The sequence below is a fragment of the Azolla caroliniana genome, unplaced genomic scaffold (genome assembly GCF_043228905.1).
Source record: "Azolla caroliniana isolate FFs.n. ecotype wild unplaced genomic scaffold, voAzoCaro1.0.p SCAF_5, whole genome shotgun sequence".
In the NCBI taxonomy this organism is placed as follows: domain Eukaryota; kingdom Viridiplantae; phylum Streptophyta; class Polypodiopsida; order Salviniales; family Salviniaceae; genus Azolla; species Azolla caroliniana.
This window is the reverse complement of record NW_028230440.1, coordinates 15,891,938-15,913,739: the sequence shown is the minus strand read 5'-3', so window position 1 is coordinate 15,913,739 and position 21,802 is coordinate 15,891,938. Positions and strand designations below refer to the sequence as shown.

Here is a 21,802-nt window from a genome sequence, read left to right as displayed (position 1 = left end):
GTAGTAACCGTAAAAAATATAATAACATGGGTATCGCACCACTTTGAGTCGTACATGAAAGAGCCATAATTGAGATTTTTGATACATGAATTTTTCCTTCAATTTACTACCAATCCAATCAATCAATTGAACATTTGCAACATCAATACCTAATGGATAATCCAAATGTCAATAAATTGATCCTCATGTCATCATTGACCCTCGTCATCCCAAACATTCCAAATCACTCTCCATACAAGAAATAAGGCGAAACTTCCTCCTATTTATATACAACCCTAAAGCCAAAGCAAATTTATCCCAAACTTGCATACTTCTTTCAAGATTTTCGTTTGAGGCTTGTAACAACATAAAAGATCATCAGCCAATACTTGTGCCACCAATAGTCCACTAGAAGGAAGATGCAAACCCACAATATCACCACTAGCCGCAAGATTTGGCATCATTACTAACAAATGCAAGCATACTTCTTAAAAACTTCATTTGTAATATCATCCCAACCGGGGCTTTTACCATTTGGACAGTGTAACAATACCTTTTCCAACTTAGCTTCTTCAAATATTTGTATTCATGACACACCCAATTACATTATAAAACTATTGTCGTGCTTTCAATACATCCTCATTAATAATCAATTCTAGCCCAATCAAATTCTTAAAATGAGAAATACATAACTCAATAACCTTGATTGGGTCTAGAACGATTTCATACCCTATCTTAATTTGTACCACATTTGAACAAGCGTACGATGGTCTTAATCTTTGAAAAAACATATGAGGTTGTGATTGATTGTCTATTAATTCCTTCTTTAACTGACATAGTCTTATCTATTGATAACTTTGACAAGACAAATTCTTCACAATGTCCTATATTTGAACTTGAAAATCCAAAAGCTCTTCATCGTGCGGATTATTCATCAATGGTACATTGCATCGCGTAAGAATATGTGAAAACTTATCAATCAATTTCTTACGTCTTTTAGCATTAGTCATACCATACATGCAATGAATATCACCGATGTTTTGTTGTGTTGTATCCCATGCATGCCATCCTTTTGAAATAACTTGTTGTATCTATAAATTCCTTCTTTAACTGACGTAGTCTTATCTATTGAGAACTTTGACAAGACAAATTCTTCACAATGTCCTATATTTGAACTTGAAAATCCAAAAGCTCTTCATCGTGTGGATTATTCATCAATGGTACATTGCATCGCGTAAGAATATGTGAAAACTTATCAATCAATTTCTTACGTATTTTAGCATTAGTCATACCATACATGCAATGAATATCACCGATGTTTTGTAGTGTTGTATCCCATGCATGCCATCCTTTTGAAATAACTTGTTTTGAAAACAAGCCAAAAGTTTGTTGCATATATGCATCAAATAAGGAGTGAAATAATAAAGAAGAAGTAAACCTCAAAGAAACTCGATCAAGCAATGTTTTGTACATATCTACCTATGTTTATTAAACTCAAAACATATGGGAAAATGATCCGATGTCACAACCTCTTGCATAACTGACAATTTCTTACATCTTTTAGAATTAGTCATACCATACATACGGTGAATATCACTAATATTTTGTAGTGTTGTATCCATGCATGCCATCCTTTTGAAATAACTTGTTTTGAAAACAAGCCAAAAGTTTGTTGCATATATGCATCAAATAAGGAGTGAAATAATAAAGAAGAAGTAAACCTCAAAGGAACTCGATCAAGCAATGTTTTGTACATATCTACCCATGTTTATTAAACTCAAAACATATGGGAAAATGATCTGATGTCACAACCTCTTGCATAACTGACAATTTCTTACATCTTTTAGAATTAGTCATACCATACATACGGTGAATATCACTGATATTTTGTAGTGTTGTATCCATGCATGCCATCCTTTTGAAATAACTTGTTCTAGAAACATGCCAAAATTTTGTTGCATATATGCATCAAATAAGGAATGAAATAATAAAGAAGAATTAGACCTCAAAGGAACTCGATCAAGCAATGTTTTGTGCATATGTACCCCATGTTTATTAAACTCAAAACATATGGGAAAATGATCTGATGTCACAACCTTTTGCATAACTGATATAGTAAGCATCTCTGGCAAAAAGGACTCATCATGCATAACATGCATTCTGTCTAACCTACTCCATGTTTTCTTATATTTTATAGAATAAAATGTAAACTCAAATGGTTACCTCATCTTGATGCAACCATTGTCATACATCCAACTTCAAAACCTTTGATGCTAATTTGTCCCAAATTGCTTGCTCAGGAGAATCCATCAATGAGAATCGTGAAGTAGATTGTGAAGCACCAACACACATATTAAAATCACCCATTAATAAACCAGCACGACCCACTAATAATTGTGGATATATAGAAGACCATAACTCAATGTGTTGATTAGAATTATCGGGTACATAGATTCCTACCAACCATATCAAATTCTCAAAATACCTTCATCACCAAAAAACGTCGATATGGATCATTATAGACTATATGTGCACACAAAAAATCATGCTTAATCATGACTACCCCTGAGTAATGATGTGATAACTACCATGCATAATATGTGGAATATCCACGCAAATGTAACATAGATCTTACTAAATCATGACACTACAAAACTTTATTTGATACAAAATGGGATGTTTTATGTGGAGTTGAACATAAAACATCCCATTCTGTATCAAATAAAGTTTTCCATAATATATATTTCTTATGAGAAGATACCCCTCGCACATTCCATGATACCACTTTCATTTAACACCTTTAGTAAGAACTTGCTCTTTAAGAGCAAGTGTATTCATGAATGTACTAACTACTTGTTCAAGAGCTGCATAAGGATTTGTGTGTACTACATCCCCTCAACCAATAATAGGGTTTTGTTGTCTAGCTCCACGAGAACAAAATCCTTGATTAAATTGAGGTTGCACCACCCTTCGTGAAGAATTGAATTATAATTGGTTGGACGATGTGTGATTTCGCACTTATTTCTGCGATGTATCTATACTCAACCATCCTGGAAGTTTACAACTTGTATCCCATAACATGCAAAAATTATATTTGTTTAACAAATTAACATGAGGAGCAACCAAAACTTTACCTATTTGAGACATCAATTCTAGTAGTAAATCCCAAAAGAATGAGTTACTACAATAAACAATCACCCAAATTGGACATTGTTGTTTTAATCAATCTTTATAATCCACTAGCGGAACTCGTTCCATCACATGCACTAATCTTCTATCAAAAAAGATTGGTACCTTTGTCATCAAAGTCGTATGGTGTTCTGACAATTGAAAAACTACATCATAGAAACCTCTTGGATCCACATACACATCCTCAACACAATTAGGCATTATAAATTAATTCAACCACTGCTTAATCCATGATATCAAAGGAAGTTTAAGAGTGAAATACAAAATAACACCACGATCATAGAACCTGTCAAAAGTTGTTAATCAATTTTTTCCATAAAATCTGAAAGCAAAGCCTTAACAAAACCACAACGATTGTCAATATCATATAATCATCCCCAATAACATCTTTCCCACCAAGAATAGCAGCATATAATGTTTTTTGTAATTGTCATAACCATCATTACTACCACATCCATCGACAATCATCAACTCACTTCCTATGGTCGTGTCAAAAATCCTAACAGAGATTGAGAGAACTAACATGAGACGATGACAATTTTCCTTGTAGCTTCTTTTAGTGTCCATGAAACTGAACTTCCAAATAATCCTTCAAAAGCCCTCTGAATGAGCTTTGCAATGAGCCAAAAATCATAAAAAGCGGAGTTCGGAGTACAAAGTTACATCAAAAACATGTTTTAACACTATTATTGACACGTCATCACTTTCTTTTTCTTCTTCTCTCTCTCTCTCTCTCTCTCTCTCATCAGTGCAAATACTTTAGGAGATATGCATGAGGGCATTCGAAGAGTTTTGCATGCATACTAAGTTGGGTGCCAATATCTCTAAAACAAAAATTATGTTTGTGAAAAACCAAGGTAGGGATAAACCATACATTATGTACAATAATGAGCTACTTGAGGGTGTGGAGAGCTTTAAATATCTTTGTATTGAAGTTCCCTCAGATCATAAGTTGAATAAATGTGTGATCTACTACTTAGAGACAAGAGAAGGAGCATATTATGCATTTGAGGACACATGCATTGGTGAAGAAATTAAATGTCGTGTCTTCACAAAACACCTTTGAACAATATGGTGACACGTATGCTTCTTGATTTGATGGGAGTATTGGGTTGTAACATCCCTCTATAAGTCTACTTGGAAAGAGTTTGAAAATGTCCAAAGGCATTTGCTTAAACAATTTCTCCAAGCCGAAAAACAAAAGATAGAAACACTCCTTGAGATAGGACGACTTCCCATTAAGATCTAGCCGTAGAAAGGTCTCCAAATACATTATTAAGGTTTAAAAAATTTCCTCGCATCAACTAGAATCACATAGAAGCAAGCAAAAAAGTCCAAAAGACACATAAAAGCAAAATTGTGTTTCAATAGGATCCAAAATATTTGCTTCATGACGCATCAATAAATTCCTCAGTGAATGAGGCCTTCTTGCACACTAAATGCATCATGACAAGATTATAAAATCTACCTATCCATATGGCGTTACAATTCTATTAAGATGTTAACTTCAACATATGTTTTAAGTGTTATGAATATCCAATGCAGCTCACAAATTTGGGAGTTGTTTGACATGTTGAACTTACATCAATCATGAAGCAATTGGTTGGTTTATCATTCCTGTCACAACACTTGGTGTGAATAGAGTTCATTCTGTTTAATGTGGCACAAGCATGTACCCAAATCATTGTGGAGGAAACACACGCTAAAAACGTGTCCCCATTCTAGCAAGGCCATAAACTCCTAGTCAATATCTAAACCACAAGCCAAAAACTTCATTCAAATTAGATAGCCATTGATAGGCCATCAGTGAGGGGGGTTTCCGTCTTGCTCATGCAATTTTTGGGTACAACTCAACTCTCTTGGTCTCCATACACATACAAGACATCTTTGTCAAATCCATGACATGTAAACTAACTCGTAAGGACTTCCAAATACCAACAATGAGTTTCTATGAGATCAAACACAAACAAAAATATATACATGCGGAACCAAATTAATCTCCTACATTCCACTTCACTATTGCTGCAAAAAACTATCCCGGTTACTAAAATCATCGTTCAAAAAAATGAAGTCATATTGTTAAGTATAATTACTTTCTAGAGTCATTGTCAAGTATTGTTACTTTCCAACACTCTTTTCCTTGAACTTCGAACTTCCATCCACCTTCAGGTAAAGTATTAGAGGTATTCCGGTAGAGTAGTTATTGTAAAAGTAATCAATAACACACTGAGTGGATCAATCAGATTAAAGTTACTTTACATACTCAGCCAAAGTTCCCACATATTCATTGTTGGTCAACATCTCCATTTTAAACTCCGTCATCCCCCTACTTAAGACCCATGGAAAGACACGCATGCTTCGTCATATCTGGTAAGATTTAAGAGTGCCAAAAACGAAGATAATAAGTGCAATAGAAGTATCTAAAGTAGTGACAAATGTTCAATATTTCATAAAATCATCTCTCAATTCAGAAAATTGGCATGGAACTACCAGGTTCTTTTATTAGATACAGAGGAAATGAAGCACCAGTATTCATTCACAAATTATGTTTGCTAGACGCCACATTTTACTTGCAGATTTGCAAATTTGGGAGGGAATACAATATTTTAGGTACTATACAACTGAGATGCCAAGCCAGCTACAAATGTCCAGAGTAAAAACATGACCTGATAACAATGGGGTTGCCATACTCATCTCAAAGATAAATCACCTTGATTTATATCAATGATAACATATACCAGACAACTGGCATCTGAAGACCTTTTCAGCTAAAGCGCATTGAGAATGTTTTCCTCATAATATCTTACACTTGAATCTCAAGTTGGACAGTAAGGTCTTTTATCCCAATATCATTATATACGCTATGCACATGTTGAAGCACCTTTTGCTCATCTGTGTCTGCTTTTACCTACATTTAACCAGAATTACCCATTTAGTTCATCAGATGTAAATGATAGTGGGTAATCATTACCTAGCAGAATCAAGATGCCTGCTAGGAAGATTTTATACATTAGTACCTGTACGAGGATAGTGCCTACTACAAATCCGGGAACCATCTCCCAAAAGCGAGCATGCATATCTAAAACTCGTTCCAGCAATATCACCTGAGAGATTCAGTTAAATCAGGAATGATGGGACACATTAGCATAATATAGAAATTTGTGAAAATCTATCCTACTTGTCTCTGACACTTGTGAAGCATTGATGTTGATAGGCTTTGCGGAGACATCTGCAATAGAATTCCTGCAGTGGCTTTAAAGAGTGGCATCACCACAAGAAATACAGCAACAGCAACTAAACCTAAGCACAATGTCTCTGCATTGCTAACCCTGCAGTAATAAATGCCTTTGTGAGGGTATAATCTGGATTATACAAATAAATTGAGAGACAAGCCAGGCAAACGAGGCAGTAAGAAAAGGAGAGGATGAGACTAGTGGGTTCAGATTTCCTTCAGGTTCTTGGCATAAGCCATGGTAGGATGATCCCATTAATGAATTCTTCGTAAATCATGCAGATTTGTTGCCATCACTATTGACCACTGTGTCAAGAAATCTGAGCTGGACATATGCATAATTCTTGGAAAGTGGGTATTACTAAATTGATTCCTAAGGTACCTCCATTACCTCCGTTTTGGAGATTATACACAATACAAATAAATTGGAACAGATTATGCACAAAATACAAATGAGGACAGATTATGCATAAAATACAAATTAAGAGATCATTATAATTCAGCTTGGTTTAGAGCAAGCATTTGATCAGCTTTGTTCAGTTTTTTTGGCCCAGCTTATACAAACGATGGGTTCTGTCCCTGTCCGAGAGAGTCATCTTTTGTGTGGCTCATCAAAATGGGTTTCAGTGACCCATTAAAATTTATTTCAGTGAATCATAGGAGTTTACTTCAGTGAGTTAATGCGGTTGAGTCACATAAATATGAGTAGCATATATCACCTCTCAACTTCCTCCTTATTCACAAGCATGGTCATTCCATGTGCATCTAAAGGATGCGCATACAATTATATTACCCATATTCCATGTTAATTGTCATTATTGCCCATCATGCTGCGAACAGTGTTAACAAGAACAGCAGTGGCATGGTTTGCACCATTGTTAGAGAAAAAACCACCATTTCTGGAGAATTTTGATGGCTTTAACCATGAGTTAAAGCATGCTTCCAACATACCCATAGGGTCAGAACAGCAATGAGCAAGATCCGAAGATTACACCACAGATTTTTGCCTTGTCGCATGTTTCCTTCTTCTTGGCATGGCAAAATCCAACAACTTTATGTGGACAATTACAACTGATTTTTCTCTAAATGCCACTATTCTTATGCCACCCAAAAGGAAATCTACTTTCTTTCTCTCTCAGCTTTGGATCTCATGCTATAGTTGCCATTCTCATGCAACAAGGTTCTGAAAGTAGGCTTATGCATCCTATCTACTTTATTACCAAAGTCAAATCTGATGTTGAGAAAGAATTCTTAATGTTGAAACCATAGGCAATATCAGGTCTAGTAGCAACCATAGCATACATAAGCGAACCACAAGCTAAAGCATAAGGTACACCTTGCATGTAATTTATTGGTTCTCGTGTCTTAGGACAATCTTCCTTAGAGATTTTATCATATGGTTGTAACAGCACTCCAAGAGGCTTTGCGTCAGCCATACCAAATCTGTCCAGCACCTTGTCAATGTATTTTTCATGAGATAAATATAATGTGTGCTGCTCCCTTTGTCTCCTAATTCTTACTCCAAGTACATGTTCAGATCCCCCAAGGTCTTTCATTGAAAATGCAGATTTCAGCTGCTTTTTAAGGACATCAACAATGCTCCTTTTCTTGGCAGCAATGAGAATATCATCTACATATAGTACAAGAATGATTGGACTGCCATTTTCATCTATTTTAGTATACAAACAGTGATCAGCATGGCTTCTTTTGTACCCATGTTTGAGCATAAAAGCATCAAACTTTTTGTACCATTGTCTAGAAGCTTGTTTCAGCCCATACAAGCTTCTATTGAGCTTATATACCAAATGTTCCTTTCCAAGAATAACAAAGCCCTCGGGCTGCTTCATGTAATGCTCTTCATCAATGTCACCATTCAAAAAAGCTGTATGTACATCCATTTGGTCTAATTCCAAATCAAGTGCAGCCACTATAGCAAATAGCACTCGCAAAGTGGTCATTTTTACCACAGGAGAAAACACTTCCTGGAAATCTATGCCTTTAGTTTGAGCATATCCTTTTGCAACCAGCCTTCTTTATACTTGGGTTTGTCATCAACAGTCTTGATTTTATATACCCATTTGTTAGGAATAGCTTTCCTTCCTTTGGGCAGTTTAACCAAGTCCCAAGTGTTATTTGAATGCAAAGCCTTAATCTCTTCCTGCATAGCAAGCTCCCACTTATTGTTGTGCTCACATGCCTTTGCCTCTTTATATGTAGGAGGTTCTCCCTCACCAGTCAAGATTATGTAGTGCAACAAGGGGTCAAATCTACTCACATTTCGTCTAATACAAGTAGAACGTCTCACCCAATGATCCACATTGTCAGGCAATGGGTCAGCATTAGGCGGTACGTCTAAATCATCATTAGGCTGCTGTCCATTATTTTCTGCACCATTTTCAGCATTATTACTTGGCTGCATATTCCCCTCAGGATCCTCATCTTGCTGTCCATCTTCTGGCTCCAAAACCACGGGATCATCAATCTTTTCAGTCCTTTGTGGTGCATCCTGATGGTCAAAATTGGGTCTAACAGGTGGCTGGTCATGCTGAAATCTAACCCTTTTATGGTCATCTTTTGAGGCACAATTGTTTGGAAGCAGCCTTGCCTCATTGAAAACAACATCCTGGCTGCATATAACCTTCTTGAGCTGGGGTATCCAAATCCTGTAGCCCATTTCGCCTTCTTCACCATATCCCATGAAGAGGCCTTTAATGGACTTGGCATCAAGTTTGTTTCTCAGCTCAAGCCTTATATGTACAAAAGCCTCGCAGCCAAAGACATGTAAGTGATCAAATGAAGCAAGTTTGCCAGACCAAACCTCTTCAAGGATGTGTGAGGGGATCTATTGCATACATGTACTGCAGTTTTGAGTGCCTCTCCCCAAAATCCATGAGGGAGATTAGTGGTGGACAGCATGCATCTCACTCTCTCACAAAGTGTCCTGTTATATCGTTCAGCCACACCACCAGAAGAGGGGTTGTATGGCACAGTAAGCTCCCTCTTAATACCCAAAATTTCACAAAAATTCTTGAATTCAGCACTTGCATACTCACCACCATAGTCCGTACGCAAACATTTCAGTTTTCTGCCTATTTGGGTGGTCACAAATCCATGAAAACGCTTAAATGCAGCTAAGACTTCATCCTTAGATTTAAGCAATTGAACCCAAATTTTTCTAGAAAAATCATCAACAAATGAGATAAAATACATTGCACCCCACATAGATTGGTGGGCATGCTACACACATCAGAATGAACAAGATCAAGTACACAAGACTTACAAGACACACCAGAGTAAAAGGAACGCTTCACTTGCTTACCATATTGGCATTCATTACAAAAATCAAGCTTTGTGCCTTTAGCATCAAGCTTCTTTAGATTACAAAGCCTAGTGAGACCCTTTCGGCTCATATGGCCAAGTCTCTTATGCCACAACTCCATATGGGAGTGAACTTCAGCCAAAGCAATAAATTTGCCCGATATAGCATTTCCATGTAAGCAATAAAGAGTTCCCTTCTTTGTGCCTTGAACCTTTTGTCATTTTCCATGATCCTCTCTCAAAGAGAATGCTATAACCATGCATATCCATTTGACCCACAAAAAGCAAGCTCTTCTTGATCCCTGGTACATAACGCACATTATGCAAAACCAGCTCATTAGTGCCATTTGTAGAAAAATGCACAATGCCAATACCCTCAATGGAACATGCATGATTGTTTCCAAGGTATACATGGCCATGGTCGCCTGCAATAAAAGTAGTAAAACACTCCTTGATAGGAGACACATGAAATGAAGCACCAGAGTCAACTATCCATGTTTGGGCCAATGCAACATTGACAGTCCGCAAAGCATCAATAAGATCATTCCTAGTGATGCACACGTCATGTGAATGAATATTTAAAGAGGCATCATATGCATAAGTATCATCAGCTGAAAAAGTAGCACATAAAATGTCCTCAACATCTGACAGCTCCACTATGCCTACATTAGAGGCCAAATTGGCCTTCTCTTCGTCCTTTTTGCCGTCATGTGCATTAGTCTTGTCCTTTTTCTTATCTCCAAAATTCTTTTTTCTTTCAAGTTTGGCTTTGCAATAGCGGCAATCAAGTTTCTTGTGGCCTTTCCTGCCACACTGATAGCATGTTACATCATTGCTTTTAACTTTGCTGTTATTTCCCCTTTCCTTGCTTTTACTTTTGTTCTTGTGTGCATAGTTACTTCTCTTATCTATCCTACCTCTAACCATGTTGGCTGCACTGCCACCTTCCCCACTTGCTTCTCTTGATCTCTTCATTGAGTATGGAGCCCCTAAGTTGTTATGCTACTACTGCCTATGTCATGTTTTCTTCATATTCTCAAATATACGTTTTATGTTGAACATTTGATTATAATTTATAATGACATATTTTGATTCAATCTCTATAGTTCATACTCATTTTTTTGTAATGTTCTAAAGTGAGGAGGATAGAGATGTCTTGATTCTTAAGAAGCATCCCAAATATTGCAACCATACTTATGTTGGTGGTTCACAATGGATTAGAGTCTACTTATTGGGATTGAGAGTGAATCAATATATAATATAGATCATAGTCAATCCAATCCAACTTGTCAATCCAATCCAATTACGAGGTGATTTACCATACACGTTTGATTGAATCATTCTCGAATGCAAACACACGTATGATACGTATGGTTCATTCTATGGGTGTACTTGATTAACTGGTGTATTGTTTTCATAGGTAGCCTTCAGCTTTGCCCATATTTCAGGAGCAAATACCAACCCTTTGAGATGTACTAAAATCTCATCAGAAACAGCCCTCTTAATATATATGACAACCTTTTTATTTAAAATCTGCCATGCATCTTCGGACATGTTCTATGGTTTTTCTGCCTCCAATACCCTGTCACAATCCTTCAAAAAAAGAATTCCTTGCATTCTTTCCTTCCAGAAGTTGAAACCTGTTCCCTCAAATCGTCGAATCTCAAAAAGATTCTTCACATCTAAGGAGGATGATGCCATAGCTACACAATAAAGAGGTCTGAACACCTGTTCTTTGTTGTACAGCACCTGTGCAAACTCTTTAGATGCAACAATGGAGCTATGGTAGAAAAGATAGAGAGAGAGCAATAGTTGGAGGAGCTCACCTTTGAAGTGAGATTGAAAAGTTATTAACTTATGTTTTATATCTAAGGAGGATTACACCATAGCTCAATAAAGAGGTTTGAACACCTGTTCTTTGCTGTACAGCACCTGCGCAGACTCTTTAGATGCAATAGTGGAGCTATGGTAGAAAAGATAGAGAGAGAGTAGTAGTTGGAGGAGTTCACCTTTGAAGTGAGATCCAAAAGTTATTAACGTATGTTTTATATGACCCATTTAGGGTTTTGGCTAAGTTCACAATGAACTTGGCCCAAAAATAACGAAAAAGAGATAAGTGACTTTTAGCCTTTATAAATAGGCCTATACACATGTACACACTATAGGGGGGTCATTTAGGACCTTTAACTTCCCCATTGCTTTGTGATAATCACCGGCATGTCATTGCTCCCATGTGTACTTCAACATGTGAGCATGCCAGCAAGGATTGCTAAGTGGACCCTATTATTGGTACACTTTGATTACATCGACTATACATGCAGAATTAGCTGATCTCCTTACATATAGAGAAAAATTCATGAGGAAGACTTAGCAAAGCTAAGGAATGTGCTACCAGAATCAGATTTGGACAACGCATTCACCTTGTTCTTTGATGGAGCATGTCATAAATCAACAACCATAGTTGCGGGAGGATTTGTCATAAAAGACTCAATTGGAAAAACAGTTAAACATGAAGCACTGCATATGCTACATTACGTTTTGATCTTTGTCTTTGTAAAGCCTTAAAGATAACAAGACTTATAATCAAAGGAGACTCTCTACTGGTAATTAAACAAGTTTTTGGTAGTTGGAAGTGTCAGAGTGATGATCTTAGAAATTTCAATATAGAAGTGATGGGCCTCCTAGGTTTTCTGAAAGAGTAGTAGGTTTCCTAAGTTACACGTGGAAGGTTAAACAACAAAGACCCAAATGCATTACCGCAATCACAAATGAAAACAATAAAGGAGAATGTAGTTTGTGTATTAGAAACATGTAAGGATGTTGAGTCCCTAAAAGGGATACAAAGCTTTCTTAGTGGAGGAGAAATTCCAATTCAACTCACAGCCTTGCATAGAAAGCAGTTGGTGGCAAATGCATCCCAATATCTGTTGGTTGGAGAAGATTTATACTATAAACGCAAAGATGAAGTTCTATAAAGGGTACCAACTAAAGATGAGATTGTGGAGATTCTACGAAAGATGCCAAGGCTTGTCGTGGACATTTGGCCCATGATATCATAATAAGAAAGGTTTTTCTAATTGGTTTTATTTTGCCTACTATATACAAGGATGTGCATGAATGGTGTAGATCATGTGATGCATGCCAATGGGCGGGGTGGAGTTGTCTATAAAGTGGTTGTTACCCGTATAGGTGTACGGGAGGGTTAAGGTGTAATGTGTAACATGTTGTTAATGTGTGAGTGTGAGGAAGAGTGTGTACACATGCAATTTGGCGTTTTGTGTGCATGTGTGCAAATGTGAGAGACTGGGGTAAGTAGGTGTAACTACCCCCCATTTGGCTTTTTGTATTGTCTTGATCTTGTACTATATAAACCCCCACCCATGGGGCATGAAAAGAAGGAGAAATATATTGAAGTTACCCCTCAACTTGTGTCTGTCTTGATTTTCCCTCTCATTCTCTGTGTGTCTCTCTCCCTCTCTCCGCACATTCGAACCCCCTTGGGAGGGGCCACCCATCAACAGTGGTCCTCTACAATCGATAGTGGTTTTCGCACCCTTCAAGAAATGAGGAATCAATTCAGTGCACCCGCTCCCAAAGACTCGAAATGGAAAGGTTTCATTCTAGTGGCTATTCACTAGATGACCTGACAGGTAGAAGTAGTGGCAACCTCTTCTATTAAAGCTAAACATGTAGCCCAATTTGTATATAAAAATATTTGTACCAAGCTTGGAGTTCCTATGGAAATTGTATCAAATCATGGTCCAAGTTTTAGGAGTGAAATGTTAGCATGTCTATAAACAAGATTGAAGATTAAGCACAGATATGCAACTCCTTAGTATCCACAACCAAATGGAGCAGTGGACAAAATGAATGTGATTATTGTGAAGAATTTGACAAAGCAAGGGCAAGATAAATCGAGAACATGGGATAGGTGTACAGAAGATGCTCTTTGGGTGTATCATGTTTCTGTTACTCATCAACAGGATTTACTATGGGTAAGAAGCATTTTTCCCATAGTGCTTGAAATAAAAAGTAATAGATTGATTGAAGCATCACAACGTGAAGAAGGAAATGCTCTTATGAACAGTTTAATGAGGAACCACCTACTACATATTGAAGAGAAGAAGTTATGGAGCATTATATGCAGCAAGCAATACAAAGAAAGGAGTAATATGAAGCATCAAAAGTTCAACATCGACACATCAAAATTTCGACATCGACAAAGGTGCATTGGCTTTGAGATATAACAATAGGTATGATAATGTGCAATGACAGGACCTTGATAACCAGCGGGATGGACCTTATGTGGTGCACAAAAAGTACAACAAAAACTTTCAGCTTAAAGATTTGGATAGAGCAATGCATTCACATAGGCTCAACGGTTGGTGTATGAAGACGTATGTATCTCATGGCAGCTTTCAGCTTAAAAATTTGGATAGCACAATGCATTCACATAGCCTCAATGGTTGGTGTATGAAGAAGTATGTATCTCATGGCACTACTTATATTCCAGGAGTGGATGGCAACATAACAGCTGGAGAAGAGGAAGAAATGAACTGGTTCCTATGTTTCTTTTTAACTTATTATATCCACATTGTAATCCTCTCTTTCTTTTGTTGACAACGAGAAAGACGGTGATTGTAATTGTCAAAAGTGTGTCAGCACGGGAAGTTTTTCCCACTGACTGTATCTTTTGTTAATGTATCATCTATCTTCATTTGCGTGAGGTTTAAAAAATGTGTCGCCACTCACATTTTGTTTATGCATCTTTTGATGTCTCTTCTTTTGTCCGTAGCCTAGTGAATGGAAAAGAGAGACTTTTTCATACAGGGTGGTGTTCACCATAAATGGTTCATGTGGGGCCAAGGGAGGCAGCTAAATGAGTCAGTGATTTTGGATCAAAAGTGAAGGGACATCCAAAAGACAAAGTGAATGCCACCAATGGCATACAAATTGGAGAATGGAACATAAAAGAGCTTACGAATTAAGTTCCAAGAGAGTTGGGATATGGCTTAAGCATTAATTGTAATTTGGGGAAGGCCATACATGTAATTTGAGGACAAATCTTTCTAGATAAAATGCAATTAACAGCAATAGGCATAAAAGAAAAGCATTTCTGTGTAAAGAAAAAATGACGACAAGATGGAAGAAAAAAGTAATGCCCTATTTTAACTCTTGACCGTTATTTTTTGGAGGCCTACAAAAGGAGGGATCAATTCTACTTAAGGAAGAAAACAAGTCATAATATGTTTGCTTATGAGGTTGGATGACGTTACAACAAGGTAACAAAGTAGAGGTGCCTTGTCTAACGTGGAAAGAAGTCCAAATTAGGTGATGTTGGTCGCATTGTCTTACTCTATCTTTCTACCTTGTTTTCTTTAACTTTTCTTGAATTTGTGGTGAAGACTAGACCTTGCACCTGCACCTCTTGCCTCAAGGATCAAAGTGCCGTCTCTTGTAATAACTCTTACTGATGAACCTTGAACTTCTTACTATTTGATTGAAAGTGATTTGGTTCTCAACTTGATGCAAGGACTATCTTGCCTTTGCACTCTCACAAATAGCATATCCACATTGTTGAGTCACCTTGTTTCGGCAATTAGCATGTGACATCCATTGGGATGAACAAGCCTCCTCAATCAGATTCGATGAGGAATTCAGGGTCATATTAAAAAACTTTTATTGAATTTGTGATGATGGATTCAGTCAACCAATCAGAAACAGGGTTGGCCTGTAGCGGTAAGAGCCGTGCACCTGGACAACATAGACAAGACCTTTGCCAGGGCTCCAGTTGTATATCCGAACTATCCCCTAGTTTCAAGATACTTGCTCAAATAGATTACGGCTCCACAATCCTTCCTTCATACTGTCCTGCGAAAGCATATTCCTATTTCAGTTGTGTTGGTTAATGAGCAGGAACCCCTTAAATTATCCCGATCACATCACATCAAAAGATATTGCAATCAATTCCATTGCTCCTTTGCACCACCCTGTTATCCTCAAATTACCTTGGCCTGAATCACACAATCTGACGATAGATTGACGAACTTGGCCCATGAAGTCTCAACACAAATCCCTAATTACTTCCTCTCATCTACAGAGTAATGCCCCTACTTACATTATCAGGCAACTTTGACGGGTACAGCAATGCCCATCCTTGCTGTAACTACAAGTTTTGCTCCGGTTGCTAGCTTTACCCCCACCATAGCTACAACATGTGATCCAACAATTAACTATCTTGATCCAATGGTAGATATGACATTTACTGCTCCATTATAAAAGGCATGTCCGTTTGTATACTTGACTCCACCAAGGCCAATGCACAATGTTAGCCGAAGTTACTCAAATATACATCATCCTCATCGTGCCAACCTCCTTTTAATCACTCATTCAGGACTCTACAACAGTCCCACTTACAGCTCAATACAATGGTCTCCTTGACGTATTTGACAAACAAAATGCAGATTGTCTACACAAGCACTGCCATATGATTGTCTAATTGATCTTTAGGGTGGTGCTTCCCCTGATTTTGGGTCGATATATAGGTTATTTGCATCATGAACACCTACATAATGCTACAGTAATCATGTCACCACCAAAAGGTCAGACAGAATTGAACCCATGACCCCTATTATATATATCTAAGCTTTAACCAATAGATTATTATCATTTTATATACAATATTTATTACAATTTCTTGTCAATAATCTAGGCTATGAACATAATATTACGATATGTCGCCAACTCGCACAAGCTAATGTATGATTGCCAAATGGCATGCTTGCATAAATGCCAAGTGTTGATTATGCATGACTGAAAGGTGGCGAGCATGCATGGATGCAACAACACTATATAAGGTCTTTTAGTCATTGATGAATCATTCCAATTCAAAATGTTAGGGTTGTAGCCAAGCCCAAGATAGAATGATGGAAGACAATAAGAAACAAGAGAGAAAGCAAAGGAGAATAAAATTGTATGCTGCAAATCCATTTTTCTGCATCCTATAAGTTGCATGCACGATTCAATGTCAATAACCCGACTAGTTCTATAAACCCCTTGACAAAAGAACGTGCACAACTATTAAAGCAAGACCACACTCCTATGTTCAAGATAAACATGAAGATACATATCTTTATTCACCTACTTATTAGGGCGTAAAGAAGGTGGTATCGTATCTGTTACGAGGAAGATCAAGCTGATTGTTGGCAGGTCACTGCACCTGCTTTTAAAGTCGGAACCAACCAAAGTTTGGATCTTACATCACAATATCACAACAACCCATCCGCATGACTAGATTCTTTCCATGCAAATAAACATGGTAACTTTTCCATACTTGGTTGTATATAAAGGGGATTCTCACCCTAGCTGTCCTCAAGAAGGTCAACATGACCTATTGCGTGTACTTGGTTCTATCTAAAACTAGCCACATCTTCATTGCTCTTGCTTCTTCTATTCTATCTTCTCTCTGTTCTATTATCTGCCACATGTCTCGCGCACTGGAGGTCGTTTGACAGCCAAAACATGATAAACCCATGTTATAACAAGCTATTTCATACCTCACCAATCCTGAATAATAGTGTCTTATTTGATTTCTACACTTGGTGTATATCAAGCCAAAACATGATAAACCCATGTTATAACAAGCTATTTCATACCTCCCCAATCCTGAATAATAGTGTCTTATCTGATTTCTACACTTGGTGTATATCATGCATGTGAAGTCCTTGAAACTATCATGCTTCAAAATCATTAACCACAAAGAAGCAGCGTCCATACAAACCTTAATTATACCAAACAAGTGAAGAAACAATTACATGAACTCGCTTACATGTCAATAAGGTTGCTTACCGTAGAGAATAAATTGTGAAGAGAAAAAAACAATGAAAGTCGATGCTTACCCTAGAGTTAACAGCCACGATGCAAGTATCAATCCTGCACTGAAGTAAGATATATACAAAACACAGACCAGATCTCATTTAAAGTATTTATACAATATAGAAATTAAATGTGAATTCATGAGTGCAATACAGCAACAAGTTAAAGCCAGAAAGTACTTGGTTTAATATTTTATCAAAATGAAACATCAGATGATATACGATATGAAATTGGATTCTTTTATTGTTTAAACAGATTCATGTGTTTAATATATAATAGAACATAAAAACACATGAAAATTTTATATTTCTTCGCATATTATATAATATCAATTTTTCATGGACTGCTGTTAGAATTACTTTGAAGATCCATGCAGTTATCCTGTAAAATAGATCCTAAATTGCAAGCATGTGCAAGCATGTGCATCCTAAATATTGCAAAGAAATTTCAAGGACATGTAATTCCCCAAGTCATTCACTAAATATAAAAGTTCCTACCTTCGGATGGAATCAGATAGCACATGGAGAAAAATCGAATGATAATTCATATCCTCGGCCTTTCGGTATGCTGCACATTAGAAATCACGAAGATTATGATTCCACCTCTCTCTTTTTCAATGTAATGCACATTCTTATTTATTTGTATCACTCACATCAGGAAGAGTGATTTCTCCCTGCCTCCCCCTTCTAGACAAACGTAAGGTTAAATACATGATGTTCTAGTCTCCACCAGACAACCCTACAAACCCAGCTACATCCATACAGAATGTAGCGGTTGAACACTCAGTACTGTAGAACCCATAACTTATTTTTACCTATCTAAAATGCTCATCATAAATAGACAATGTTTTCTTCTGATTTCGCAAACAAAACAAAAGCTTTAATAGTTAAAATCATTGCTAAAATATTTCATACCTATCCGGATTCTTGCATAGCCACGAAAAAACCATACTCCCACAAGGTTAACAAAAAGATTCGTTACTGCTGATACAATCAGGTAGTGTCTGTACAAAACCTCAAATACCTCATTCTCAACCTTTTGATGCCACATCCAATCAAATCATTTATCATAATATTTTAATATAGAAAACAAAATGCTACGACTTGTCTTACTTGTGCACCGACTCATCGTGAACAAAAGCATGCAGGGCTTCAACAGCAAGAGAAAACGAAAGGAAAAGCAGAAAGAGCTGTCTATCCAGAAGAACCACAAATATTATTATTTATCGCCTCACTCATAGAATCACACCGCAAGCATGCTGTAAACCTGACTGTTAGATACTTACAGCATTTGTGAATGCTGCCAGAACCTCCAGCCGTTTATACCTGAATGCAAATCAAAATTAGTGTCAAGTCCAAAGCATAATAGGCTCTACTCTCTACCTAAGAAAGCAAGCATTCATATTGTTGCACAAGTTCTATAGGATTCTGCAAATCAAACACCCACTATAAAGATCAGAGTATCTGAGACTGAGACAGTCATAATATCTAGATATTCTCATCTTAAAAACAAAAACCTACACTACACAAGAAATACATCTCAAGAAGCATAGATTTTTACAACGCAAAACTTTTCCATAGCACCGACCGTCATCGTCAGTGCTCATGGATAGCTGAGGCTCATATATCAACATTCATATCAAGTGAACTCTACTTATTCTGAATTCCTATTGCTTCTCGGGAGAGTGATGGGCAGAATTTGTCAACAAGATGCATATAATTATGTCCACAAGCAACCTTTTGTTCAAATAACCATGTGCAACACAGTATGTGACACACAATCTAGGTAATATCCAACAGACTATTCAAATACTGGCCAGTCAAGAAATTGACCATACACTTTTCCAACAAATTCATTCTTTGAAAAATATGCAATTCAATTATATTAATATCGTACTTCATACTTGCATGGAGATCAAAGATAATTGATAACGAATTCTCCATATCTTCTAGATACAATAAATCATAAGGATATCACATGTCACATTGTCTAGCAGTAACTCCCCATAATAACTAATGTGCAAGATACCCTTGGAAATTTATAGAATTAAATTTCAATCTTGATTCTTGCTCGAATTACTTCATTCAAGAAAATCAAGTATGACATCAAAAAGGCCACAAAAGTTTAGCTTACCCATAAGTATAGGCTTCATCTGGAAATCTTTTTGTGAAGAGCATTGCAATGAAAGAAAATGACAGGAGTCCACAACCAAAAGTCAAATGGAAGGCGTCTGACACCAAGCCTGCAAAAGGAATCATGTTTCTGTCAGTGAGCATTTCGATAAGATACTATATTTTCATCCACTTCACAAACTACATATGATTTGCATTCCCATAAAGTTGCATGATTTGCCAATCTCCTAGTTCTTACTCATTGTTTGAGAATTAACTCACAGTAGTGGAGTAAACTTGCTTTTAACTACAGACTGACTCATGTTGAAATCATGGGTAAGATCTACTTGAAATAATGGAATAAAGCAGAAAACTTACCAATTCGTCCAGAAAGAAGACCTAAGAAAAGTTCCACAAAGGAATATGTAAAGTTGAGAAAGATAAGCATGAGAAGCTTCCGAGGGCCACTTCTTTTGCCAGACCTTAAAGTTGAAAGAGCCAAGCTCCTCCAAGTTGAGGTTGAAAACTTGGGCGAATTATGTTTGCCTAAAATCCTCTTTTTTTCTTCCTTCTCTTCTTTCTCTTGGTTAATATTGGAATGAGTGGACACAAACTGGCCTTTCCAAACGTCTTCTTGGGAGCTGAAGACTTCAGGAGCTCGGTGCCGATCAATGGAAACAATGCGATTCAGAGCCCTCCGAGATTTTGGATCTTGGAAAGAAGACATTCGAGAAATCGAAGGAGAGGGGGAGGAAGAGGAAGAAGAGGAAAAGGAAAAGGACGGAAAAGAAGGAGGAGGGGGAGGAACAGGGGAAATTGCAAATCCGAAGGGTTTACTTTTTGGAGGCAGATTAAAGGAAGCATGGCGAGAGAAGGTGTGTTGTTGCTGCTGCTGCTGCTGCTGTTGTTGTTGGTGTGGGTAGTGGTGGTTGTGATGATGGTGATGGCGATGGTCTTGTTGTTGTGGATGAAGATTCTCCTGGAATGAGTAATGTCGAGAGAAGAAGATTGGTTGTTGTTTCTTCTGCTTTTCTTCTTCTTCTTCTTCTTCTTCTTCTTCTTCTTCTTCTTCTATTCTGTTTACTTCTGCTCCATGGTCATGAAGATGAAGATGTTTCTGTTTTTCTTCTTCTTCTTCTTCTTCTTCTTCTTCTTCATGCTTATGATGATGATAGTGAAGATGGTGTTCATTCCCTGCTACACGAAGCTTTCCATGATGACCATCAAACGGAGAAGAAGGAGAAGAAAGAGGAGGAGGAGGAGGAGATGAAGGTTCCATGGTGAACAACAGATATGAAAGGCGAGGGGATCTGTTGTTGGCTATGGATTGGATTGGATTGGATTGGATTGGATTGGCCCCTGTAGGAACAAAACGGTCACCAAGAGTAGCTTCGCAGCGCCATAATCTGCAGTCTTGACGATTTCAACACATAACATACATACTGATACATATATATATATATATATACTGATACATATATATATATATATGTCTCTGTGTCTCTCTGTCTGTGACGCACCAAAAGAGGAGCCCCCAACTTAGAAACAAACATCAAAAAACTCCCAAAAAAAAAATGGTTAAAGTGTACAACAAATATTTGCCATGAAAATGATCATAAAATTACTCAAAAAAAACCTAAGCTTCCAATTGCTCAAAACCTGAAAACTTAAAACTCAAAAATCACACAAAGTTATATCTCCAAGCTTCAAATAACAAATCAACTTAAAGATTCAAATAACAAGTCTTACATAAAAGATTAAAATGTCAAATGTTGACAATGAGAATAATCCAAGCCATGGAACCCTAAAAGGAAATATGAATACACACATTACATGTTAAGATTATGGCGCATGTCGGGATGATGGCAAGATGTAACCACAATTTTTACAACATGTAACAATCAAGTCCCTTGAAGTCAAGGTCAAGCCATCGCAACGCAAACACTGAACCTTCTCATGGTCATATATTGGCAATCGCCTCCTAGCCCCGACTTGCACCTCTTTGTAGTTTTTCAGGAAGTGTTTGGGGAGCTGCCAATAAGTTCTTGCGAGATGTCTATTGTTGCGCTTCTTTTGGCACCGATTTGTTGGTTGCGAC

The 21,802-nt window shown here is 37.3% G+C and overlaps 1 protein-coding gene across 1 annotated transcript; it reads right to left on the bottom strand.

Moving 5' to 3' along the window:
• Positions 1 to 5,589: 5,589 nt before the first annotated feature.
• LOC147864222 (metal tolerance protein C2-like) lies at positions 5,590 to 21,020 on the bottom strand. Its single transcript, XM_087320018.1, has 10 exons — positions 20,083 to 21,020; positions 19,727 to 19,835; positions 18,879 to 18,918; positions 18,706 to 18,782; positions 18,508 to 18,596; positions 18,091 to 18,160; positions 17,617 to 17,655; positions 6,347 to 6,497; positions 6,186 to 6,272; positions 5,590 to 6,076 (listed from the first exon to the last, which is right to left on the bottom strand). The coding sequence occupies exons 1-10, from the start codon at positions 20,981 to 20,983 to the stop codon at positions 5,972 to 5,974; spliced, it is 1,668 nt and encodes a 555-aa protein (XP_087176144.1). The 5' UTR covers positions 20,984 to 21,020; the 3' UTR covers positions 5,590 to 5,971.
• Between the last annotated feature and the right edge of the window lie 782 nt (positions 21,021 to 21,802).